This window comes from Suncus etruscus, chromosome 1 (assembly GCF_024139225.1).
Source record: "Suncus etruscus isolate mSunEtr1 chromosome 1, mSunEtr1.pri.cur, whole genome shotgun sequence".
Lineage (NCBI taxonomy): Eukaryota > Metazoa > Chordata > Mammalia > Eulipotyphla > Soricidae > Suncus > Suncus etruscus.
The window spans coordinates 63477161-63504920 of NC_064848.1; the positions used below are offsets into that span (position 1 = coordinate 63477161).

The following is a 27760-nucleotide window of genomic DNA, read 5'->3' on the forward strand; positions in this document are numbered from 1 at the left end:
CAGGGTGGCAACTGTCTTAGCTGCTTCATGGGTACATCAAAACTCAGCCTGGAAAACATTCATGAACACCGCCAGGTTTGGATTTCAAATAATCTTAAGCATTGAGTGCCAGACTGGAAAACAAAAGTTCAGTATCTATATTCCACAACTCTAGCATTTATCAGTAATAAAAGCCCTGATGGGGGCTGCTATGACTTTTAGTTAGTCTGAAACTGAAAATGGTCATCTGTGCCTGGGAAAGAGGGCAAGTGGGGCATGAGAGCTAAGAAGTGAGGGGACGGATGGTCAGGTTTATCCTTGGGCGAGGTGTGCCAGGTTGGCCTGGGTGAAGCAGAGGGACTGTAACACACCAGGACGGCCCACAAAGAGTAAGTCTATATCATAACAAAGACAAACACTAGCTCTTTTCTGACTAGTCCCAAACATGGAACTGTGACTATATTATACAAGTTAATTAAAATACTGCTAAAACAACACATACAGAAACAATACCTTACCTGTCACTCTCTACAAGTTCTTATTCCTTTTACAACTTTGTTTTTTAAAACCAAGGGAAATAGTTGAAACATCCAACAGTGATATTTTTAAAGTATATATACCTAAAAGTCCAGAGAGTGCATGCTCTGGGCCAGTGTCAGCACCATAGAAGTGCAGTGTCTGTAACTGCAGATCAGAGAGAGATAAAAAATACAGTACTCTCAGAGGCTCAGGACTAGCTCCTGAGACACTTTAAAGCATTGGTGGCAGCCAGGTATGTCCTCAAGGGCCTTTCTTGGAGACAGAGACCAAGTTGCCACTACTAGTTACACTTAAGTGCATTTTGCATCACTGTACAAGTATAATATTCCCATCCAAGGGATCAGGAAGTATAATTAAATGCTTCAAAGTTTTATAAAAATTGCTAAAAATTTTTTTTGCACTTGAGCTTTTAATTTTTTAATGTGCCACTTTTAAACAACATCCATTACAAACTAACTTTCTGACTCAATGCTACGGAAGAACTTGGTTATGGGGGGGCAGCCCTCTTTGAAAGCATGCATTTCCCTCAGAAACACAGCAACTGAGAGCTACGCAAGTGAGTTCAAGCCCCTTACTAATCCAAGTTTGCAACCCACAGGCAATAGCCACCAACCAGTAAAGTGGAAGAGCATTCTATTCTGGTCTTGCCCCCAGTGTGAATATTCTCTTGGGAAGCTGGGGTTAGAGCAGACTGCTGGGGAGGTTGCTGCTCTGCCAGCGCAGGCAGGTGGTCTTGGAATGTTTGTACAGATGGCTGGACTGGCTGAACCTCTTGCCACACTTGAGGCAAGCATAGGGCTTTTCGCCTGTGTGAACGCGGATATGCTTCTTGCAATCTGTCAAGGTCAGAAAAGTCTTGCAGCAGATTTTGCAGGCATACTTGCGAGCTCCCTCTACAACTAAGACGTTGTGCTCTGATAAGGCCTTCTTGCACTTGGACAGTACGTCAGCTGATGCCCTAGTCAACTGTGGAGGGCCAGGCTGGGCAGGATGGCCATTTTCAAAGGAGGATGTGGCTCCATTCATCAGCAGCTGAGAACTAGCAGGGTTTTCAGGTATCTGTGAACTCCTCACAGAGGTTACAACTGGCATTTTGGGAGCTATGCGGCGGTAGTACGGAAAGTTGCTGGCTCCTCCCCTTGGGGAGCCCATCATTACCCTGGAGAAGGAAGAGTGGAGGCCCAGGCCAGACCTGGAAAAATCCATCCCAAACTGTTCTCCTTGGTAGCCCGAGGTCTGCACACATGGTAGGCCCATCACTTCTTGCATGGGTCGAACAAAGTGGGAGTCCGCAGGTTCACTGAAGGGATTCTCCACGTGGGAGCCTGGGGCAGAGGAGGGCCCACCTGCAGGACCAGCCTCTGGACTCAACAGATAGGGCGCCTCACCCTCCAGCCTGCAGTCACTGGTGGTGTTTGGGATATTATCGTCATTGTTCTGATTTGCACTGAAGTTGCTTCCTCTGCTCTTGTTAAGAAAATTTGAGATGCTGAAAGTGGATTTATGTTCTAGGTTATTTGTAACTTCCAAAATGTGGATGTCACCAACCCTGTCAGTGCTAGACTGAGGATCAGAGAAGCTCCGATCACTGCTCTCAGGGCTGAGGTCAATCTTCTCAGCACTAACCACCACTCCCTCCACCTCCACAGACTCACTGCCTTCAGCCTGTGAGGTTACATCACTCACCTCATCCTGAGGCTCAGGAGAACTCAGGGGCTCCGCTTTCACTACCACCCTCATGTGTTCCTTTTCCCCAAGGCCAACCTCAGGGTTTTCACATTGAAAACCACTCTTCTCCGCTGTGGCTTCTGGCTCAAAACTGGTCTCCACCTGAGTTGCACGCGAGGCCATGGACAGCTGCGCCATGTTGCTGGCGCTATTGTCAGACTGGCTGGGTACCTGGGCATCTTCTTGAGGACCAAATGACTGGTCAAACAGGAGGGTGTTATCCTCCTGGTTGTCAGTCATGCCATCAGTCTTTGGGTTATCCACAATCTTCAGAGAATCTGGTGAGAAGAACTCCTCCCGTGAATGTACCCCCGGTGCCCCACTCTCAGTTGTGACGTCAGAGATGGCAGACTCATCCATGGAGGGGCGGAGGCGCTGCCTGGCTCTCTCCTCGGCTGACTGCTTGCGCTTGTGAAGGCGTCTAATGGGAAAGGGTGTCCGCTGGTCCAGATTATTGCGCATGGATGAGCTCAGGGGCGGTGGCTGTTCCTCACCACCTTGGCTGGAGTTGAGGGCTGAGCTCACAATGCTTAGTCCCAGCTGCTGCAACATAAAGGAACGCTGCATGCGAGCACTCTGTTCCTGAACACGCTCACTGGGTGGAGACATAGGCAGCGTCCTGGTTGTCAGGTAATGCTTACAGGCCTTAACAACAGAGTTCAAGTGCAGGTGCGAGGCCGCCAGTAAGACGTCCATAACATTGCTCTCCCCCAGCATGAGCGTGGAGGTATACATCATGTCAATCAGTGCAGCAAAGGCCTCTGCTGTCACTACTTCGCTGTCCAGCTGAATCATGTTCATGGTCTGATCTCCCTCAGCCACTGAGAACAAGGCCCGGAAATGTGTGCTGCATGCTGCAAGTACTGAGCGGTGGGCTTTAAAATGGCGATTCCCCACCACAATGACGCAATCACAGAGCTGCCCATGAAGTCTCTGGTAGTTCAGTTGCTGGAAGATTTGTTCAAAGTGTCCAGGGAAATCCATGATCCTATGGGGGAAAAAAAAAAGTGTTAAGACTTAGGTCTTAAGTCAAAGTCAGAACATGGAGTGATAAGAAGTGATAAAAAAAGAGGTGTGGATGGCCAACCTTGGACATTTAAAGCCTGTAAGTTTTGCTTTTGTTTTTTAGTACTAGGGATCAAACCTGAGGCCTCACATATTTAAGACATAAAATTTATCACCTTGGCATTTCTGATAAAAGACATAGACTGGGGGGTGGGGGAAACCAGAGAGATAGCACAGCGGTAGGGCGTTTGCCTTGCTAGTGGCTCACCCAGGACCAACATCGGTTTGATCCCCAACATCCTGTATGGTCCCCTTTGCCTGCCAGGAGTGACCCAAAAACCAAAAACCAAAAAAAAAAAAAAAAAAGACTGAGGCCAAAGCGATAACACAGTAGTAGGGCATTTGTCTTGCACATGGCTGCCCAGGATAAACCTTGGTTCAATCCCTGGTGTCCCATATGGTCCCCCAAAGCCAGAGTGATTTCTGAGCACACAGCCAGGAGTGTGTCACTTGGTGTGGCCCAAAATAACAAACAAAAAATAGAGACATACAGATTAAAAGTCTGTCAAAATGGAGCAAGTGCCAAGTTAATCAATAGTGTTAGAAGCCTGCACATACATGGAGCAGAGTCCCTGTTCATAAAGACCGAAGTACAGATAATGGCACATCTACCCTGCCAGGGCTGGTTAGAGTCTACATTCCTCGATGTCAATAATAGAGTCCCAGCAATCCAAGTCTTCCAACCTTCAATAATTCAAAAGGGCAAATCAGAATTAGCCGGGAAGCTGATAGTAAATTGCACACATGCAGTTTAGCCAAGGTGAAAATACAGAGCACTGCAAAAGAGGGAAGAATTTTTTAGGGGGTGACAGAAGTGTTGGACTACGCGTCTCTTTGGTTTTGGTATGGTCAGGATTACTCCTGGCAGTGTTCAGGGTTTACTGCTGGCTCTGTGCTCAGGATCACATCTGGTGGGGATTATGGGACCACATGGAGTGCTGGGGATTAAACCTAAGTGGGCTCCAATGCAGGCAAGTACTCTGCCTGCTGTGCTCGCTCTTCAGTCCCCCACAACTAATTTTTCATTTTAATTAATAAATGGCTATTGTGTTAGAGAGTGATTCTAAATGCTCTACTACCTTGTTATATTGCTTACATTTGCATTCCAATCACACTAAAGTACATATGACCAAGGGATCATATATCCTTGGATCTCGTATCCACACTGGAACTATGATCCTAACTGGCAGAAGTAGGACTCACAATTTGCAGGTGATCCAGATATAAAGGAGGGGGAATTAAAAAAAATCCGGGTCAGCTACAAATGACCTCGTCCAGACAATGTCTCTCTGGCAATCACAGTCCTCTACTTGCACAAAGAACTGGAAAATGCAGAAGTATACTGGCAATAGGTAAAGGAACAAGAAATGAAGCCAGAAGCACTGATACTCCTTTCCAGGGTTGCAGGGGTGCAGATTTATTCACTGGCATTTACTAAGCTTCCAAGGGCAATGTTATGGAATTAGGATATATTTGTTACTTAAATCTCTAGGAAATTTAGAATGAAGAAAATATAAGTGTATTGTTAACTTATTTTTAGAGTAATAACTACAGATAGTGTCCTACCTTCTATAGCATCCTTCAGTCCAACTATAGTATTTTTTAACACTAACTGGCAATGGAATTAAGAACAGTAAATACTGGGGCCAGAGAGATAGTCCAGCGGTAAGGTGTTTGGCTTAGATGCAGAAGGACAGTGGTTCAAATCCCGGCACCCCACATGGTCCCCCGAGCCTGCCAGGAGCTATTTCTGAGCATAGAGCCAGGAGTAACCCCTAAGCACCGCTGAATGTGACCCAAAAACCAAAAAAAAAAAAAAAAGAAAGAAAGAAAGAACAGTAAATACCGACCACAATCTCTGTATAAATCAATATAAAAGAAAAGAATTACCAACAGGTAGGTTTATGTTAACTCCCCTTTATGCCCCAAGCAGTTCTAAAACTAAAACAAAAGTTAACTATATGACTTGTGAGCTAAGACTTAAGGCAATAAGTCAGTTCTTTTTGCCTGAGTCTTGGTACTCAGTCACCATAGAGAAAATCAGTTAAAACCTAGCTGACAGTCAGCACCTACTTCAAGGCTAAGTAAATATGCCTTGAAGATTACTTCACTGTCTGACTCGGGGCCAGATCCCAGGAGAGAGAATAACTGAGCTGAGTCTAGAGAATCCTTAGAAATGTTGGAGATGGGCCCGGAGAGATAGCACAGTGGCGTTTGCCTTGCAAGCAGCCGATCCAGGACCAAAGGTGGTTGGTTCGAATCCTGGTGTCCCATATGGTCCCCCCGTGCCTGCCAGGAGCTATTTCTGAGCAGACAGCCAGGAGTAACCCCTGAGCACCGCCGGGTGTGGCCCCAAAACAAAACAAAACAAAACAAAAAAAAGAAGTGGGAAGAGAACACAGGGATGCATATTTAAGACAAATGCTCCACTACAGAGTCTCATCTCCAGCCCCTTAAATCATGAACTTTTTTTTTTTTTTTTTTTTTTGGTTTTTCAGGCCACACCCGTTTGATACTCAGGGGTTACTCCTGGCTATGTGCTCAGAAATTGCCCCTGGCTTGGGGGGACCATATGGGACGCCGGGGGATCGAACCGTGGTCGTTTCCTTGGCTAGCGCTTGCAAGGCAGACAGACACCTTACCTCTAGCACCACCTCGCTGGCCCCAAGTCATGAACTTTTTAACTGATCTGTTATACAGCAACAAACAACCAGAACAATGTAAAACATCTGACAAATCAACATTCAAATACTGTCTCCAAAGTACACTTAGTTGTTATCGTTGCTATTTTGGGTATACTATTCCTTTGGAAATCACTTTTCACCCATCCTGTGAGTGCAAGATGATATAGCTAATCTGGTTCCCACTCCCAGTGACTATTTCAGAGATGAATGTAGAGCCCAGCCAGGCAATTAAGAGCCTGCACCAGGATATTTTACTGTCACTATCAACGACTTTTGGGCCCAGGGATGAGGCTCAGTGGGAGAGCACATGGAAGTGTAATCTAATCATTGGCACTAGCCACCTGGTGCCATCCTGAGAGCAGTGCCATTTGTGATTCCTGATGTCACAGCAAAGTGTACACTCTGGCACACTGGAGTGATCATCACTACTAAAATGTCTGAACCCCACTGAGCACAATCAAATGTTTGTCTCCTAGTCACTGCAACAAAAAAAGGAAGTGAAAGAGGTGATAGGGGGATTAGGCCTGATTACAAACTATGAGATATGAATCCAGCACAGATGTGGTCATTTTTACCTGAGAATGAAGCCAACACAGAAAAGCAGTAGTACCAAATGAATTAGGATCCAACCTCCCTGCAGGAGGATGCAGGGCCTACTATTTCATGTGCCAATGAATTCTCCTTTTACCTTGGCTTATTTCAGATTTGCCTCTCTCAATCCAAGAATGTTCAAATCATCACAGAGAAATATAGGTATCATAGCTAATCCATCTTAAAAACTGTTTGGATCTATAAGGCATATTTTTCAAATTCTGTGAAGGAGATAGTAAATTTATTACTCTCTTCCCTCTGCTGAAAGGAAATTCTGAATTAAGGTCATGGTTTTTCAGAGACTGGCATGCACCACAAAGAACAAGAACACCTGTGCTGGCGTGGATGTGGGGAAGGGAATCTCATTTGCTGTAGGTAAGAATGCCAACTGTTCCAGTCCTTTTGGAAAACAATATGGATATTCCTCAACAAACTAGAAACTGAGCTCCCATATGATCCAGCAATACCATCCACCCCCAGGGATATACCCTAGTAACCCAAAAACACAATGCAGATTCCTATGTTTATCACAGCACTATTTACAAAAGTCAGAATCTGGCCCGCAATTGTACCAAGCAATATAAATTATTTGGTTCCTGTCAAAGGGACTGGCTTGAGAGTTGATAGAAAATTGGTGATAGGGGCTGGAGAGATAGTATGGAGGTAAGGGCGTTTGCCTTTCATGCAGAAGGTCATCGGTTCGAATCCCAGCATCCCATATGGTCCCCCATGCCTGCCAGGAGCAATTTCTGAGCATGGAGCCAGGAATACCCCCTGAGCACTGCCGGGTGTGACCCAAAAACCACAGGAAAAAAAAAAAAAAAAAAAAGAAAATTGGTGATAATAGTGGAGGCAATGTCAGTTATACTGGTGGTAGAATTAGTGTTGGAACACTGAATGCCAGAAACTATTATTTTTTATATACATAAAATATTTATGTAAGCACCATGATTACAGCATGATTATAGTTGGGTTTCAGTCATAAATAGAACATTCTCATTCACCAGAAACAACTATTATGAACAACTTTGTAAACTATGCTTTTTTTTTTTTTTTTTTTTTTTTTACTTAGTTTGCCTTGCAGTTGATCCAGGATGGACGGTGGTTCGAATCCCGGAATCCCATATGGTCCCCCAAGCCAGGAGCGATTTCTGAGCAAACAGCAAGAGTAACTCCTGAGCGTCACTGGGTGTGGTCCCCCCAAAAAAACAATAACAACAAAAATCATGCGAAGAACATAGTTGTTTTACCCAAAGCTGCCTATTATAAAGCCTTCAAACCAAGGGGAAAAGCTTTTGATTTCTTTGAAATATTTACAAATGTGATCAAATTAATCTAGATAGCTAGAAGAGTTGTGGGTGACAATCAACTATGACTTACAGGGGCCAAAGTGATAGACAGCACAGTGGCAGGGCATTTTCCTTGCACGCAGCCGAACCAGGATGGACCCAGGTTCTATCCCAGGCATCCCAGAGAGTCTCCTGAGCCTGCCAGGGGCGATTTCTGGGCACAGAGCCAGAAGTAACCTCTAAGCGCCAAGGGTGTGGCCAAAAAGACCACCCCAATCCCCCCCTCAAAACTATGTCTTATTAAAAACAAAATATACATTATAGGGCCATGGAGTGATAGTATAACAAGTACCCAAGTTCAGTCCTGAGCACCTTATATGGTCCTTCAAGCCTACCAGGAGGATAACCTGAGTGCAGAGCCAGAAATAAAACTGGAGCAAAAAAAAAAAAAAAAAAAGAAGAAGAAACACAACCCCTTTTTCAAGAAGATGCTGGTCTGTTTTTTTTTTTTTTCTTTTCTTTTCTTTTTTTTTTTTTTTTTTTTGGTTCATTTGCTTTAACCAGGCCTAGGAAGGGGGTGCGGGACATGGGTCACCCCAGCACCCCCCTATCTCCTTCCTCCGGTACTCCAGGGCTTTGCCTGGCCACATGGCGGGGCAAACCAGCGAGGTGGGTCCCTTGGAGGAGTTTATTGGTGTTCCTAGGCTTGCCCCATTTCCCTCCCACCTCCAAAGGGAGGGTCTTGGGAGGGGGCTCCGACCTCCCGGCCTTCAGGCTCGGGAAGGACCTCTTTCCTTCCTGGGAGCCGAGCCGGGAGGTCCTGCCAGCATGGCGTCTGGCAGCCCTCCGCCATGCCAAAGGCTGCTTTAACCAGGCCTAGGAAGGGGGTGTGGGACATTGGTCACAATAGGTTCTGGCATTAGGACTTATCAGGGAAGTTTCCTTATTAAACCTGTCCATTGTGAAACCGCTCGGGGGCGAACATTATAAGAAATATATAAATATCATTGTGTTTCATCTGCTAGTCATTTTCTGAACACTGTCCTTGTGCTCCCTTTATTCCTTTACTCTCTCACTCCCATCCCTTGTTACCACACATTTAACCATTTCCTGTACTAATGATTTTTGTTTTGTCCAAGGTGGATTTCATATTTTTCACAGTAATTTTTGGGTGGAGTCTGAAGCTTCAGCAGGCAATGCGTCACGGCAAGGTTTCATGCAGTAGGCTTTTTGGCCAAGATAAGGTGAAGATGCAGCCTCGGTTGCCCCCCACAGCCTTCTCTCTCCTTCCTCCCTGTCCCAGGGTTTTTTCCTGGACACCTGCTCAGGGTCCCAGCAAGTGGGTTCCAGTGAGGTGCAATTTAAAAGAGACCCCAGGTTTCCTTGTTCATGCAAGGGGTTGGGAGGGGACTGCTGAACTCTCAACTTCCAGCATTTAGGAAGCAAAAGCCTCTCGGGGAGTCGGAAGCTTCAGCAGGCAACAAATGGAGGACATGGCTCCATGCTCTCTTCGTTTGTCCAATCACAGACCAAAGTGGTGTCTCGGAAACACCCCCCTCCTCTTGACTAAAACATAAAAGGGTCACGTTTATCTCCTTTGTATATCTCAGATGTATTCCCTTAACATCTATAACTCTTTTCGAATATCCTCATATAGTGACAATTTTGCCCACTGGATTTGTTATTTGATTGTTTGATTTTCCCCCTTTGAGATGTTTTATAAGCAATACTGGTAGAAGAGTATCTCTGTATAGATTTCATGTTTGTACCAAGTTACGGGGTTATGTTGGACTTTATTCGTTAGCCCCCAGATGCATCAACAATATCTTGTGGCATTGCTTCTCTTTTGCATAGGCACATTAAAATGGGGAAATAATACATATGCAAACAAGTTCTTATCTAATAGAGATGGGGACACAAATTTGGTAATGTAATTAGGCCTTTTACCCTGAACATTGGCATAATGATTTGGCTCAGGCCTCAGAAGAATGGGCATTGCTCATACACACCTGAACAATGGATACCATCTATGGAAACAACCACAATTGTCTTTAAACATTACCAGGATCCAAGCCTCTACCAGGGAAAGACCCTACCACTGCTTTGGCAGTGACTTACTCTAAAGAGTGCTCCCAACACCCAGACGACTCAGCAACAGTCTGCAATGCAGGGCAGATCGCTCCGCATTTAATGGTATGCTGAAACTAGAGGATGCTCCACATCAGCCTGACATCGATGAAAGAAATGCACAGAATCCAGAATCTTAAATATAAGAATCTGATACCAATAACAGCTAAAGTGTGAAAAAGTTTCACCGGGACCTTGAGAATGACTGGAGTTGGACGGACTGGTTTGCCTGGAACCCAGAGTCTGTCTTATGCCAATAAACTGAGGTGAAGATTTTTTAGTAATTAGGTCAAGGATTTTTTTTTCCATTTTCCCCATTTTTCTGGACCTATGCAAACAACGGCGATTGCTACTATCACACCTTTACTTTTTTTTTTACTTTTATCCTTTAGGAAAAAAAAAAATACAACTTACTGAACTTAAAAACAATTGTTAGTAGAATGCCTGTCTCGAATACAGGCAGGGGATAGGAAGGGGGAAGGGTAATGTTACACTGGTGAAGTTGGGGTGTTTCTGGTTATGACTGTAACCCAAATATGATCATGTTACTTAAAAATATATTAAAAAAAAAAAGAATGAATGAGGGAACTGGAAAACCTGTCTAGAGTACAGGTGGGGGGGGTGGGATGGAGGGAGAATTAGGGCATCGGTGGTGGGAATGTTGCACTGGAGATGGGGGGTGTTCTTTACATGACTGAAACCTAATCACAATCATATTTGTAATCAAGATGTTTAAATAAATAAAAATATTAAAAAAAAAAAAAAAGAAGAAGAAGAAGTTGGGCCCGGAGAGATAGCACAGCGGTGTTTGCCTTGCAAGCAGCCGATCCAGGACCAAAGGTGGTTGGTTCGAATCCCGGTGTCCCATATGGTCCCCTGTGCCTGCCAGGAGCTATTTCTGAGCAGACAGCGAGTAGTAACCCCTGAGCAATGCGGGTGTGGCCCCCCCCAAAAAAAGAAAGTTGCTGTTTTTTTTTTCTTTTCTTTTCTTTTTTGGTTCATTTGTTGTTTCTTCATAGCCGACAGTTTTGGTTTTTTGGGTTTTGATTTATTCTTTTTTAAAAATTCTTTTTGTACTGTGTTACTTCCTTATTGTTTTTTGGTTTTGTTGTTTTTTTTGTTTTTGTCTTCTCTTGTTTTTGCTTTGTTACCTTTTTCTTTTTTTTCCTTTCTTCTTTCTTCTAAATGGATATTTATAAATACCTAGACAGATTCCTCCTAGTTCTTTCTCTTTTTTTTTTGCCCTTTTATTTTCTCTTTCTTTTCTTCTCCCATATCTTCTCCTATTATAATCGCAATAGAGCCAAATTACTGGAATCACTTGATCAGCTTCATAATTGGAGGGGGGGAATGGATGATACCCAAGAACAGACAGTTAAAATAAAAAATGATGAAGTGAGGGCCCGGAAAGATAGCACAGCGGCGTTTGCCAATCTACAACAAGCTGCACAAGGGGGAACAGTTTGCAACTGGGGGTGGGGGTGGGATAAAAGGAGGGAGATGTGGGATGAATGCTGGGAACAGGGGGTGGAGGGAGGACAACACTGGTGGTGGGAATGCCCCCTCATTTAAAAAAAATTTTAAAAAAATTTAAAAAAACCCCAAGCACCACCTGACTTATTATTATTATTATTAGTATTATTATTAATTATTATTATTATTAATATTTTGGTTCCACACCCGGCGGTGCTCAGGTCCTGGCTGTCTGCTCAGAAATAGCTCCTGGCAGGCATGGGGGACCATATGGGACACCAGGATTCGAACCAACCACCTTTGGTCCTGGATCGGCTGCTTGCAAGGCAAACACCGCTGTGCTATCTCTCCGGGCCCCTGACTTATTATTTACTAAATTCCTGAAAAATACTTTATACTATTTCTCATCACATGAATATGAAACCAAAGAGTTGATTTTTTTCTCAATAAATTTGTTTTCCGGGGTTGGAGCGGTGGTGCAAGTGGTAGGGTGTATGCCTTGCATGCAACTAATCTAGGACAGACCAGATTCAATCTCCCAGCATCCCCTGGCTTGGTCCCCCCAAGCCAGGAGCGATTTCTGAGTGCATAGCCAGGAGTAACCCCTGAAGAGTTACCAGGTGTGGCCCAAAAAAAGCAAAAAAAGAAAAAAATCATTTTCCTAAATCTTTTTAGTATAATTAAAAATAATTAAAATTAACTATATAAACAAGCAAATGGACAAACAGCACTTTTGTTGTTGTAGCTGGTTGTGTTTTTTTTTGGGGGGGGGGCATACCTGGTGGTGCCTGGCTATGCGCTCAGAAATCGCTCCTGGCTTGCGAGGACCATATGGGGAAGCGGGGGGATAGAACAGAGGTCCATCCTAGGCTAGAGCAAGCAAGGCCTTACCACACTTGTGCACCGCTCCGGCCCATAGCGGTTTATTTTTGAGCTACATTTGGTGGTGCTTAGAGGTTACTCCTGGCACTGCATTCAGGAATTTACTCCAGTGCTCAGGAGACCCATATGGGATGCTGTGGATTGAATCTGGTCAGCACATGCAGGCAATTAAATTGCCCTACCCACTATTGCTCCAGCTCTCCAACAGAACATTTTAAAACCACTGACCACACTACTGGGCCAAGAGATAGCATGGAGGTAGGGCCTTTGCCTTGCATGCAGAAGGACGGTGGTTCAAATCCTAACATCCCATATTGGTCCCCTTGAGCCTGCCAGGGAGCGATTTCTGAGTGTAGAGCCAGGAGTAACCCCAGAGCGCTGCTGGGGTGTAAACCCAAAACCAAAATAAAGATAAATAAAATAAGTAAATAAATAAATAAAACCACTGACCATTATATTGAACAATATGTCCTCCTTTGCAAAAGAAAAACAAACAAATAAACCAACCATCTTCTATGACCTTATCAAGAGATCTACAAAGTAGCCACACGCAGGAAAGTTTAACATTCTAAGGAATCTTCTAAAATACTAAACACCCTTTATTTAGATAAAAATTACTGCTAGAAGGAGCTGGAGAGATTAACACAGGGTAAGGTTTTTGCCTTGCAGGCAGCCGGTTCAGGATGGATGGGTGATTCGAATCCTGGCATTCCATATGGTCCCCCCATGTCTGCCAGGAGCGATTTTTTAAGCACAGAGCCAGGAGTACCCAAGTGCTGCCGGGGTGCCCTGCCAGGTGTGACCCAAAAACAGAAAACAAACAAAAATTACTGCAGAAAAGTAACTAAACCACTTTTCCTCTACTTGTAGAGATGATAGGAGATGGAAATTTCAGAAAGCAAAACTAGTAGGCAAGATCCCAAACCAAGCAGGCTAGGCTCTTTGATAAGCTTCTAAATTCTAGCATCCTGGAAAATCCTTTCACTGTTCTGACAAGGCCAATTAAGTGGGTTCAGGAAAAGGTTGGAACTAAATGCCTAAGGTCAACACAAGTGTCCCAAGGTTATCATATCATGCCAGTTGACATTTCTATTCCCCTTTGGTGTGGCCTTGTGAGGGCTGGCTCAGAAAACTGGACAGATTAAATCATCAATTACTTGAGGTGTGCCTGATTAAGAGTCAAACATGCCGAAGCCCATACTATCTCAGACTACCCTACATAATTCCCTGCTTTGTCAGCTGGGTTCCTGGGATTAGGGTCTGGAGAGGTACAGCAAGCACCATCGAGTCATTCTCAAGAAATGAACTAGGACTAGTCCCTGAGCACTGCTGGGTGTGACCCCAAATCCAAACATACCAATTTCTGGAATTAGCTACAAATCCCTTCCTTAGTTTAACAGGAAGTATTAGCGTCCTACTTAGAAATCCCCTGTAACCTGAAAATGCTTTTTTACTAACGTGGGCTGCTGAACAAACTATTTTTAGTATATGCCATACTTTCATCGAGTGATGATGAATTACGCGTTTATAATTCATATAATCAGTTTTATAGGGGCCGGGCGGTGGCGCTGGAGGTAAGGTGCCTGCCTTGCCTGCGCTAGCCTAGGACGAACCGAGGTTCGACCCGGCGTCCCATATGGTCCCCCAAGAAGCCAGGAGCAACTTCTGAGCGCATAGCCAGGAGTAACCCCTGAGCGTCACAGGGTGTGGCCCAAAAACAAAAACAAAAAATCAGTTTTATAAATAGAAGAAATATAAACCATGTTGCCCAAGAGTCATTTTTTCTTAGTCTCAACTATTTCTTTTTTTTTTTTTTTTTTGGTTTTTGGGCCACACCCGTTTGACGCTCAGGGGTTACTCCTGGCTATGTGCTCAGAAATAGCTCCTGGATGGGGCTGGAGAGATAGCATGGAGGTAAGGCGTTTGCCTTTCATGCAGGAGGTCATCCGTTCGAATCCCAGCGTCCCATATGGTCCCCCGTGCCTGCCAGGAGCAATTTCTGAGCATGGAGCCAGGAATAACCCTCGAGCACTGCCGGGTGTGACCCAAAAACCACAAAAAAAAAAAAAAAAAAAAAAAAAAAGAAATCGCTCCTGGCGTGGGGGGGCCATATGGGACCCCGGGGGGATCGAACCGAGGTCTGTCCTATGCTAGAACTTGCAAGGCAGACACCTTACCTTAAGCGCCACCTTCCTGGCCCCAGTCTCAAACTATTTCTAATAGAATCAACCAAAATTCAGGAAGATTTATCTCAGGATATCAAAACTAAAGATCAAAGTCAATACAGGAAAGACTTCTTTCCTCATAAAAAAATCCCTTAAACCTTCAGTCTTTTTTTTTTTTTTTTTTTGGTTTTTCGGGCCACACCCGTTTGATGCTCAGGGTTACTCCTGGCTAAGCTAAGTGCTCAGAAATTGTCCCTGGCTTGGGGGGACCATAGCTGGGGGATCAAACCGCGGTCCTTCCTTGGCTAGCGCTTGCAAGGCTTACCTTACCTCTAGCGCCACCTTGCCAGCCCTAACCTTCAGTCTTTTATTTAAATAAGACAAAATTCAAAATTTCCTTGTTAATTGACTGTAGATAAGAAACAGTAATTTTGGGGCCAGACTGGTGGCACAAGCAGTAAGGCGTCTGCCTTGCCCGAGCCAGCTTAGGACAGACCATGTTTCAGTCCCCCAGTGTCCCATATAGTCCTCCAAGCCAGGAGTGATTTCTGAGTGAATAGCCAGGAGTAACCCCTGAGTGTCACTGGGTGTGACCCAAAAAAAAAAAAAAAAAAAAAAGCTGCCCTGGAGACCTCCATAGACTAGGAAAGCAACTTGTGTTTCTGGGATATAAATACAACCATTCAGTGTTTTGAAGTGCTTCTTTCATTGAAGGTTAAGGACTATGGAACAGAGATTTGTATAGCATAATTCTGTTTCAGGTGCTTAGGAGAAACAACAGCCACACTATAAAGTTCAAAAAGCATTGAGTGCCACCTAAAAGATAAAGTGAATTGTACTTGGCAGATCAGAGAAGGCAAAGGTTATTTCCAGCTTCATGGTAGAGATGAAAACAAAGCAAAGTATTGAATTAGGGTAAAATGAGATATAGAGCACATTATACAAGAGAGGTAAAGATGGAAAGACTTGAGGTGGTAGAAATTAAAGGTATAATTTGGCAGGAAACAGGCTAAAAAGGAAGTACTAGATCAGGGGTCTCAAATTCATTTTACCTGGAGGCCACAGGAGGCAAAGTCGGGGTGAGGCAGGGCTGCATAAGGGATTTCACACAAAAAAAGTCCTCAAACGTTATTATTAACATTTTTAATTATTTCTTCTGAACATGAATAGAACACTGAGTGAAGATCATGAACAATTATTCTGAACATGGCATCTTTTGCCTATTCCTTGCTGCCAGAGACTTGACAGCGCTTCTTCTCACAAATCTGAACCATATTTGGCTTTAGAGAGGAAGCAGTTGAGACCCTCAGTATGGCTTGAAGATGATCATCATTAAGTCTAGACCTGTACTTTGACTTATTGAAGTTCAATGTGGAGAATAACTTCACACAAATATGTGCTCCCAAAAAGGCACATGGTGCGCTTGAACATTCAGGAAAGCTCAGGGAAGCTGGGGGGCAATTCTCTCAAAAATTGTCTCTCAAAAATGTCTGCTTTTCCACTAATCTCCCTGAACTTGGCTTTGAGATCAGAGTTGCATTGAAGGTCAATGAGCTCCATTTGAAGCACAGGAGGGGCATCTTGCACATCAAAGGAAAAAGGGTGTACAAAAATTTGGAAAGTGGCTCTGTGCTTTTTGAAGTCTGCAAATCTGTGATCAAATTCCTTCTCTAGCTTAAAAATAGCATCAACATATTTCTCACCACTGAATGGTATGCCTGCATCCACAAGTTCCTTGCATACTGGGAAATGGCAAAGGTTTGTCTGAGAGAGCTGGGATTTCCATAACACAAGTTTTGTAGAGAATGCTCTCACGTTGTCATAGGCAGCACTGATAAGCTGCCCCGGGCCTTGTAACATCTTGTTTTTTTTTTTTTTTTGTTTGTTTGTTTGTTTTTTTGGGCCACATCCGGCAGTGCTCAGGGGTTACTCCTGGCTGTCTGCTCAGAAATAGCTCCTGGCAGGCACGGGGGACCATATGGGACACCGGGATTCGAACCAACCACCTTAGGTCCTGGATTGGCTGCTTGCAAGGCAAACACCGCTGTGCTATCTCTCCGGGCCCGTAACATCTTGTTTAGTACATTCAGCTTATGTGTGATGTCAAGAAGAAAAGCTAAGTCCATGAGCCATTTGTGATCACTCAACTCAGAAGCAGCATTCCCATCCTTCTCCATGAAGGTTTTCACTTCTCTCAACTCAAAAAGTCTTTTCAGGACATTTCTCCTGCTGAGTACCTTAGTAAAATAGAGCACATCTCCATATTCTGACTCCATCCTTCTCCATGAAGGTTTTCACTTCTCTCAACTCAAAAAGTCTTTTCAGGACATTTCTCCTGCTGAGTACCTTAGTAAAATAGAGCACATCTCCATATTCTGACTCCATTTCTTCTCAAAAAGCACGGAACCTCCTGTGCTTTAAGCCCTGTATCTGATTTGGTGGATGCATTTCAGAACAACAGACATCACATTGTCACACGGCAGGCATTTACTGCAAAGGGCCTGCTGATGGATAATGCAGTGAAGAGCAATGGCCTTCTCCAAACCCTCCTCTTCAAGTTTTTTTTGAACATGTGCCACCAGTCCATTTTTCCTCCCTGTCATCGATGGTACTCCATCGGTTATTATTCCAACAAACCTCTTCCATGGCAAACCTGCATTCTCAATGGCATCACACAGATGCCAAAATATCTCATTAGTGGTGGTCTGGCCATGCATTGGAGTTATTGTGAGCAGCTCCTCTGTCAATTCAACGGACATAAATTGTGAGCTGCGCAGTGTCTGTTATATCTGTGCCCTCGTCAAAAGCAACTGAGTATGCATCAAAACAATTGGCTTTCTCACTCAGTTGATGATAAATGTCACTTGACATGTCAGAAATGCGCTCTGCCACAGTGTTGGCAGAAAGGCTGATTTTGCTAAACTGACCTTTCTTTTCCGGACAGATAATACTTGCAGCCTGTAACATGCATTTTTCAACAAACTCTCCTTCTGTGAATGGTTTCCCTGCCTTAGCAATCATCTCACTAACCATGTAACTAGCTTCGACTGATGCAACATTCTCTTTAATTGCTTTCTTGAAGAAATCTTGTTGCCTCATTAGACATGCTTTAAGACTGGCAACCCGCTTGGCTCTCTCATTTCCTTGATATTTTGCACATTCCTCAGCATGTTTACTTGAATAATGGTGTTTCAAGTTGTATTCCTTGTGCACTGCAACTTTCTCTGAGCAAATAAGACATGTGGGGATGCCCCTGTGCTCAACAAAGAAATACTGTGTCTCCCACTTTTCCTGAAATTGTCTGTGCTCATCATCAATCTTTCTCTTCACTGCAGGCTTTGATGAAGTCATGATGAAGGTATGACAAAATCTAATTCTGTAATAAACTTCTCTCCCTTAAGCCTCCGATAATGCAAGGGACAGCAGGCAGGAGCAGCGGAAATGACGTCTGCGCTACGTGCAAAGTATTCGCGATTATTCGCTTACCGAATATTCGCAATAAAAAATTGCATTAGTAAGAAAAAAAATCGCAAAAAATCGCATTAAACATTTGCATACCCGAACGGAACTGCTCGGGGTATGCAAATGTTTAATGCGATTTTTTTCTTACTAATGCGATTTTTATTGCAATTATTCGGTAAGCGAATAATCACGAATACTGCGATATTTGAAGGCAGGCCGTGGGCCACAAAATGTACGAAGGGCCGCAAACAACCTGCGGGCCCCGAGTTTGAGACCCCTGCCATACGGTCCCTGTGCCTGCCAGGAGCAATTTCTGAGCACAGAACCAGGAGTAACCCCTAAGCGCTGCTGGGAATGACCCAAAAACAAAACAAACAAAAAGAACAACTACACCTGACTCTCAAGTAAAGTCCCAGTTTCATTTTGATGGTGGTGGTTTGGGGTTGTAGTTGACAGGACTTGAGGACTTTGGGGGAAGGTCTTCCTCACTCACTGCTCCATGATTTCAGTATTGCTTAGGATCCCATGCAACGCCAGGGATTAAATCCAGGTCTCTGGCATGCAAAAGCATGTGCTCCATCATTATTAATCTGGCTTGAGAGTTCTACTTTGAGTCACAAGGCTCTGCTGTTTTCCTGAGTTAGTGCCTCCATGAATAAGTTTCTTCTGTAGAAGAAAACAGACTTCAAGTTCTGCAGCATCACTGTTCAAATATATCATCATTTATTACAAGTGAAAGCAACTAGATTGGCTTTCTAGTTATACAGCAGTACTGAAAAACAAAGGTATTTTATAAATATGTAATTGTGAAGTATCTACTCTCCATAGGAACAGCAGAAGAGTATAAGAGTTTAGAACGATGGGATTGGGAGTATAAATAGTTCATTCCTGGCCTCAAATTCTGAGCTCTGCTATTTGACTTCCTTACTGCAAGAATGGGAGTTAGAGATTAGTGCAGAAGATTATTAAATCTCTTTAAAGGTCATCTAGGTTTGCCCTAAGGTCTTTAAGAGTATAAGGTTTAAGGAGGCATTGCTTGATACTATATAAGTTTTATGGGGGTTATCTTTATTCAGCTGGTGCTATGAAAAACACCTCTGCGAAGAGGGGGGAGGGTCAGAGGGCACTCCTGACCCTGAGTAAGCAGACACTGAAGCAATAGTACAGTGAGTAGGGCGCTTGCCTGCTATGTGGCTGGCCTGGGTTCAATCCCCAGCATCTCATATGTTCCACCTAATTTTCTGATCACAGAGCCAGCAGCTCACAGCATGCAAGAAAGTACCTTGTATACCAGCCCAACTCCTACATACACACACAGGTCACTGCATGCAAGAAAGCACCTTTCATAAAAGCCCATCTCCTCTACCAAGCTCCAAAAGACAATGACTGCCAACTCTTCCCAGGGAGTGTGGTCCTGGCTGATACCTCTGTGACATTCTCAGAATGGGTGTGGGCAGATTCTCTTTTCTGCATGAAACCTCCTCCAACAGAAATGGCCCACCTCTTCAACCTAACCTTATCAAACTGCCAAGCTACCAAATTTGTTTTTCATATCTATAGATCTTGGACCTTGCATCTGCTTACATGGTTTTGATCTCAAAGTTCTAACACTTCAAAATTTCATAATAAATGTCAGTGTGATACTACTGGAGTATCACAGGAAATCTGTTAGGAAAGTTACACAGAAACCTACCAAGTTCAGTGAGCCCAAACAGTAATACAGAAGGCTCAACTAGCACCAACCCAAACCAGTAAATCCTCAGATACTGACTTTAGTGATAGCAGTGAGAGATTTAACAATCAGTTCAAATTGACACTTGTTCTAAGCTTTGATGATTCTATTTGCCTTTGTGTTCTAATAAACAATATGAAGTAAATTTGTGTGTACAAAAGATAAGCTAGGGTGGTGGTTGGGAAATTAGGAACACTGGTAAAGGGAAGTGGTGGTGGGAAGTGTTGAGTATTTAATGCCTGAAACAACTGTATTATAAACAACTTGGTAAATCATGGTGCTATATAAACAACAATAAAAAAACACCCAGTGCCCCACCTTCCATATTCTCTCTTGAATCCGCCCCACTTTCTACACTCTCTCTTGAATCCAAAGACATCTTTCAGATATATTACAAAATACACAGCATAAATATTTTATTCAAAACACAATAAAATGTATTTGATGTAACAGAATATGAAAATTTCACTGATCTAGCTTTAGTCCACATTTTCACTACTCACTGCCATTTGCCAGGTTTTATTTTTATTTTATTTTATTTTTTTGGTTTTTGGGCCAACCCTGGTGACATTCAGGAGTTACTCCTAGCTATGCACTCAGAAATCACTCTTGGCTTGGGGGACCATATGGGACACTGGGGGATCAAACCGTGGTCCATCCTAGGTTAGCTGCGTGCAAGATAAATGCCCTACCACGTGTGCCACCACGCTGGCCCAGCATTTGCCAAGTTTTACTACAGTATCTAAAATACTTAAAATTATTTGCAAAGCTACTAAAATACTTTTCCCTTTCCAACTACATATTTGTCTGACACTCAATCTCCTTGGTATTCATTTTAATATGTAATCAAAAATATTAATTTAGATACACTGAATACAGAAACAGGTATGAGAATTCATTAATTTTCTATTAAACTAAAGAGAAGTACAAAATATACAACATAATGTCATTTTGATCATTTCAATGCCTAGAATCTTATTCTTTCCATTAAAGAAACTAGAGCTCCTTAGAAAAATGGCTTATTCCTATACTATATTCTTTTTGGTAGTATTTACAGTAATGTGAATAGTTGTTTCTTCAGGTCAAATATTCTTGGATTGTTCAATGTTTATAGCAGCTGAGTCTTTAGAGACATTGACAGTTTTGGATATTATTAGAGGATAACAAAAGTCTTCTAATTTTGCCCCACCACTACCTTTATAGAGGAAGAATTATATTTTATAGCTTAATAGTAGACTAAACACATATTCCTTGTCCTGGCTAATTTTGAATTTGCTACTACTGTGAAATATATTGCCTCTTGTTTTACATTAATTGTTATCAAGTAGTGATCCGATTCCTATTTTTTTATCCTCAGGACAAGAACTTAAGCTTATTTCATCTTTGGGGGGGGGGCACACCAAGTAAAACTCAGGGGTTACTCCTGACTCTGCTCAAACATCACTCCTGAGCTCGGGGAGTGACCATATGGGATGCTGGAAATCAAACCCGGTTGTGACCTGGGTCGGCTGCATGCAAGGCAAATCCCTACCTCTGTGCTATCTCTCCGGCCCCTAAACTTATTTCATATTATTTTATCTTGTTAGAGTTATTTTGTGGTTTTCCATTCTGTGTGTGAGCCATTTTTCTTCAGAATTTGTGATAGTTGAAAATATAGTGTACAGGTTCTCTCTTACATTAAACTTTCAATAGTAACTTAAAGTGAGAATGAATGCATTTTAAATTCTATCTCTAATATAAGAGAAGAACCTAAAAGAAGAAACTATATTGTCATTAAATGAAAACGTAAGTGAAGTTGGAGGACATTAGTCAAGAATTCAACCAACAAATATTTATTAAGATTTGCTATAAATCAGGTAGTGTTTGAGTCACTATGTATCAGTAAACTATATGACAATAAAATGTCTTTTCTCCATCAGTTTATATTCCAGTGGGAACATGCAGACAACAAAATATAGAGAAATAAATAGCATATTAATAATGATGTTATGGAAAGAAAAATGTAAATCTAAGTATAAAGTGTCAGGTATTTATAGAGAGGTAGTCTAAACGGCTTCCTCTCTAGGTTTTTCATAAATATCTTTTTATAGTTATTGTTGCACCATAATTACTTGTGCTTTGTCTGATTCTCCATTAAACAAATTATTTTAACAAGAAAAAAGAAAGAAAGAAAAATGGCTTATTCTTGAACAAAACAAAATAACCATGCTAAGATCACAGCATCTTAGAGCACCTGAAAGTAAGGAAGTACAGAAAACTAGCAGTTTTCTGCAGTTATGGAAAAGTGATAGAGGAGAAAGTGCTCCCAAAAGGACACAGCTCTAACAACTTGAACAACAACAACAACAACAACAAAAAAGTATTCAATTACAATTCAAAGTATAAAATACATATGCAGGGTTTAAGGTGTTTGCCTTGCATGCAACTAAGTCTAGTTTGAACCCTAGCATTGTATATTGTCTCAAGTATTGCCAGGATTGATCCATGAGCAGAACCAGGAGTAAGCTGTGAACACTTCCGTGTATGGTCCAACTGCCCAGCAACTACCAAATACATAAATATCCACAGGTCATACTATATAACAGATCAAGGATGAGGGAAAGAGACAAATCTATTTAGAAAAAACTACATTCTAGAAGAGCCTAAGAACAAGATGATTGAGTAAGGAGATAGGGCGCTAGCTAAACCCTAGGGTTTGATTCCTGGCATCCAGATGGTCCCCTAAGCAGTGACAGAAGAACTCCTGAGTGCAGAACCAAAGTAACGTGAGTAGGACCAGGTAAGGCCCCAAAGCAAAAAAAAAAAAGGCAAGATGATTATGTAAAGTGTAGACTGTTGGGGCTCAGGGGACCATCTAGGATGACGGGATTCAAACCCAGGTTGGGATATGAAATGCAATGGACCTATCAACTCTGGCCTTGAGTCCTTATCTTTTAATATGTTTAAGAAGTCAACATAGGGGCCAGAGAGATAGCACCGCAATAGGGCGTTGGTCTTGCATGGGGCCAACCCCAGACAAGTGCTGGCAACCCATAAGGTGCCCTGTGCCTGCCAGGAGTGATTTCTGAGTGCAGAGCCAGGAGTAACCCCTCGGCACCTCTGGGTGTGAACCCCCCAAAACAACAATAAAAAATAAGTCAACATACGGGGCTGGGGAGACAGTAAGTGGGTAGGGTACTGCCTTGCATGTGGTGGAGATAACACCCCCTGAGCACAGTGGGGTGTAACCCAAAAACCAAATTTAAAAAATACTTTTGTTAGAAAATGTAGCTGCGGGGCCAGCGAGGTGGCGCTAGAGGTAAGGTGTCTGCCTTGCAAGCGCTAGCCAAGAATCAGGACCCCGTTCGATCCCCCGGTGTCCCATATGGTCCCCCCAAGCCAGGGGCAATTTCTGAGCGCATAGCCAGGAGTAACCAAAACCAAAAAAAAAAAAAAAAAATGTAGTTGCCACCCATCCTAGTTAACACCCTAAAGTCTATTTTAACAAGTAATAACATCACACTCGTGGGAAAAATTAATACATGGTCTTTTTAGTGGCAGAAAGACACTGGAACAAGTGGATATAGTAAATATTATACAGACAGAGGTGTGAGGCCTAAGCGCCTAAAATTCCATAATAGTGTAAATTAATGACAAACCAGTAATGAAATGAAAAAAAGGGCCAGGAGAGAGCTCAAAGAGCTAGGGCACATGCCTGGTATGTGCCAGACTCTGAATCTAAATTTGATTCCTGGCACTCCAATGACAGCTGAAATGGCCTTTGTGTGCCCCAACCTCACAAGCCCATGCACTGTGTCAGGCCTGCCTAGCAGGCTAAGTACCACCCTAGGAGTGATGGCTACGTTGCCTGACCACTGGCCCTCCCATCCCAGACATACACCAAAATAAAACATAAAGAAAAAAATTATATTCATTGCCTGTCAGATCCAGAAGTGCTCAGGGCTAATTCCTGGCTCTGTGCGCAAGATCACTTCTTTTTTTTTTTTTTTTTTTTTTTTTGGTTTTTGGGCCACACCCGGTGACGCTCAGGGGGTTACTCCTGGCTATGCGCTCAGAAGTCGCTCCTGGCTTGGGGGACCATATGGGACGCCGGGGGATCGAACTGCGGTCTGTCCTAGGCTAGCGCAGGCAAGGCAGGCACCTTACCTCTAGAGCCACCGCCCGGCCCCAAGATCACTTCTTGAAGGGCTCAGGGAACCATATGGGGTGCTGGGATTCAAATCCAGACTGGTTGTATGCAAGGCAAGTGCTGTACCCACTGTTTTCTCTCTGGCTTCAAGAAGTACATTTCATAATGAAAAATAAAAAAAAAAAAAAATCTCCCAACTTTCAGCAAGTCACACAAAAGCTCTAGACACTGTTATTAATGGTGCATTTCTAGTAAAGATGAAAAGTGGGATTTTTAACTTCTGAATTATCAACAATGTGCAGCATATGTCTAATACTTCACCCATGGGTGGCTTTAAACATTCTACTGAATGGATAGGATAGGGATCCTCCCTCATGGGCAGCAACTGACTCCAGATGACTTTGGTTCAATCCCTATATGGTGCTCTTAAGCACCAACAGAAGTGATTCTTGAGAACAGAGCCAAGTAGTAAGCTCTGAGCACAGCTGGGTGTAACTAAAAAAAATACAGAAGGGCCCGGAGAGATAGCACAGCGGCGTTTGCCTTGCAAGCAGCCGATCCAGGACCAAAGGTGGTTGGTTCGAATCCCGGTGTCCCATATGGTCCCCCGTGCCTGCCAGGAGCTATTTCTGAGCAGACAGCCAGGAGTAACCCCTGAGCACCGCCGGGTGTGGCCCAAAAACCAAAAAAAAAAAAAAATACAGAAAAATCAAAATAAAATGCAACATTATTTCATGTGACAGCAGGCAAGAAACAGCAACTGTCAAGTAGAATCAAGAAAATACTGAACCATTAAACAAAAGTCAAGTGTTTTCAAGTTAGGAGAAAAATTATCTACAGATAAAATAATTTTGGATACTATGAGAGTAGTGCATGTACCTACTATAAATACAGTAAAAGGTCAAGTCAGTTCTCCAAAGCTATTCCTAATCTGAGTGAGCTGTCACAAAGATAAATCAGTATAAACCAGCATTAATTAGATATAATTAATCATCATCATGAAAAGCATCTCCCAAAGTTTGATCTATTAATTAAAAGCCACTATTTTAGAAATAAAGATGGTAAAAAAAAAATGAAAGAATTCACTCAGAAACAGCTAGTCTTTAGGCATGAGTTCACTTCATACTTCAGACTTAAGACAAAAGGTGGCCCCCACCCTCACACCGGTTATAATAGCAAAAATTAGTTCTGCTAGGAAACATCCATACATGCAAGGTAAAGACTCTAAACACTGGGGATAGGTGGGTATTTATCACAAATGTACATTAAAAATGAAAAGTTGAAAGCTAAGAGGGAAGAATTACCTTGTGTTTTCTTTTCTCAAGGAAAAAATGTGATTCAGAACTGTGTCGGGACTCTAGGGAGCTTAGTCAATGCCCCTTTACAAATCTTAAAGTCTTCCCCATACTTGAAAAATGCTACGTAATTCCTGCTTAAGTGCTTGAAGAGCGTGAGCGCTGGACTTGAAATGCCAAGTACTTCACCGAAACCTTTATATACACATTTCCAAGTGTTTTCCCCTGTCACTTGAGCTCGTGACAGCCACGTGACCGTCTCTTTTGCGAGCAGTGACCCCTTCATCGAGGGAAATCACTCAAAAAAAAAAAAAAATCACTTCCAAGACTTAGCACTTGCAGTTTTTTAGCGACACCTAAATTAAGCGGAAAAGTGCCGCCACTGTTTGTTTTTTGTTTTTTTTTTAACTCTAGTATTGACACAACTTTTAAGCGATCAGAAAACAAGTTGACTTCAGAACTCCCAAGGGGAATTAAGAGTAGAAAAAAAGAGTAGCAGCAGCAGCAGCAGCAGCCCGGGCTCAAGTATTCGGCCAAACTCAGAGGTCAGAGAGGGAGCAATGCTGGTCCCCGGGAGGACGGACGGTCTTACCTGGCAGGTGCCCAGGCCATCCCGGCCAGTTTTTCCGAAGGGAGCTGGGGATGAAGCAGCGGCCACAGGCTGTGCTCCAGCTCGGGCGCTTTCCCCCAGAAAGAATCACCCTTCCCCTTCCTCCTCCAGGTCTCTCCCAGCCGGCTCTCCGCTGCTGGGGCTCCCGGCCAAGACACACTCGAGACTCCACCCAAGGGCAGCGGAGTGGTGGGGAGGACGGCGGGCCCGGCTCCTGAAAGCGACCGGCGGTTCGGGTTCGGCGGCGGCACTGCACGGGGGTTAACAAAGCCTCCGCGAGACAGGAGACACGACGCGACGCGACGCGACGCGACGAGACGCAGGGTCCGGCCGGCTTCGAGCAGCGTCTGCGCCCTCGACGGCTGTCAGGGGCGCCGCGGACCCCGCTTTCCGGAGAGCGTCGCTTTCATCGCGGAGGGGCACAGACGCGTCCGACTTCTTCGCTCCGGGCACAGCGTCGGCAGCTCGCGACGCAGCAAGAAGTCGGGGTTGTCTCCGGACGCCCGAGATCGCAGGCTGTGCGCCCGAGAGCTGGGCCCCCCGAAAACCTCCTCCTGCAACGAGGGGCGCCCCTGCGACCCGGGCACTGCTCGCAGATCCGGCCTCAACCCCGCCGTCCGACGCACGCAGCAGCAGCGGCAGCAGCCTGCGGGTGGCGGCGGCCATCCAGTTCGGTCCGGGTCGCCGCGGCCGAGCAGCCCCGGGCGCCTAATCGAGCCCGCGCCGCAGGCCCCCTTCTCCCGGGCCCCGACGCCAGCCAGGCTGCGAAGCCGCCGTGCACGGGCGAGCTAGGCTGCAAGGATCCAGGCGCGGGGAGGAAGCCGCGGTCCGAGCGAGGCGGAGCCGCCGCCTGCGTGACCCCCGCGCGTGATGGGGGCCGCCCCGCCCTCGCCCGTGCCACCCGGCGGCGGGACCCGGGGGACGCCTGCGCCCGAGCCAGCGCCCGAGCGCCCGGCCCCGCCGCCGCCGAGGGCGCCAGACAATGCCCCGCGCAGGGCCGGCCGGGACCCGCGATCTGTCCGCGCGCGCCCGCCCAGGCGGCCCGGCCAGCCCCGGCCCGAGCCCGCCGCGCCGCCGTCCCCGCGCGCGCGCCCCCGCCGGCTCACCTGAACGGGACTCCGCCCCCCCGGTCCCTCGAAGGAGGCGGTGACCCCTCGGCTCTCGCGCCGACCCCCGCAGAGCCGGAGGAGGCGGGAACGTCCAGGCGGGCAGGAGTCGCTCGCCCGCTCGCCCGCCGGGACGGGACTTCCTCCCCTTCCGCCCGCCCGCCCCCCTGCCCACCCCGCCTCTCGTCCACCCGCGCCTTCAGACTGACGGCCTGAAGAACACCCCGGCGGCAGAGGACCAGAGAAAACGGAAGTGACGCGACGCAGGCCCGTCCACGCCCTCCCTGTCGCCCCGGCAGCCAATCAGCGCGGCGCGGGGCGGTGCTGGTTGAGAACGTCCAGCCAACCGGCTTGCGGCATTCGGAGACGGTACTCGGGCCTGACTAATCACGGCTCGCAGAGCCTCGCCGTGTTTACTACTCACAGAAGTCCTGGCCAATCACGGCTCGGCTTACGACACGTAGAAATGTTATCAAACGCCTTTGGAGGCGGGATTTAAGCACTCGCTGGCGCGCACCCGTAGGCCTCGGCCAATCACGACGCGTGGTGACTGTGAACGAGCGTTTTCCGCCTAATTTCACCAACACAATCTCGGCTGCCTGACACTCTACGAGAGCCCCGGGGAGGGTCCTTGGGACCGTCCGCCCCGAGAGCCGCAGAGCCAGAAGGTTTCTCCCCGCCCCCCTCCCCACCTCCTAGTGGCTTCTGGCCTGTTTGTAACCTCTTTCCCTCAGCTACTGCTCTCCCCGAAATCCACATCAGTAGCCACTCCTTAGACTACGCAAAAGAAGGATGAATTGATGAAAATGCAGGCTGAATAATCTCATTCAAAAATGCCTTCCATGTCCCATGGATCTCTGTCACCACTTATGGTGCCTCAACTTCTGATACCTCGACAGTGCC

General features: G+C 44.9%; 1 protein-coding gene across 1 annotated transcript; it reads right to left on the minus strand.

Annotated features, from left to right (window-relative positions):
• Positions 1–358: 358 nt before the first annotated feature.
• On the minus strand, positions 359–25840 carry ZBTB5 (zinc finger and BTB domain containing 5). Its single transcript, XM_049773307.1, has 2 exons — positions 25734–25840; positions 359–3235 (listed from the first exon to the last, which is right to left on the minus strand). The coding sequence occupies exons 1-2, from the start codon at positions 25751–25753 to the stop codon at positions 1201–1203; spliced, it is 2055 nt and encodes a 684-aa protein (XP_049629264.1). The 5' UTR covers positions 25754–25840; the 3' UTR covers positions 359–1200.
• Positions 25841–27760: the final 1920 nt, after the last annotated feature.

Bases quoted from the DNA above. Each gene is read 5' to 3' on its own strand.
- ZBTB5 (XM_049773307.1), bottom strand. From the start codon at position 25,753: ATGGCCTGGGCACCTGCCAG. The intron at 3,236-25,733 runs GTAAGACCGTCC...TTTCCCCCATAG, and splicing joins ATGGCCTGGGCACCTGCCAG to GATCATGGATTTCCCTGGAC.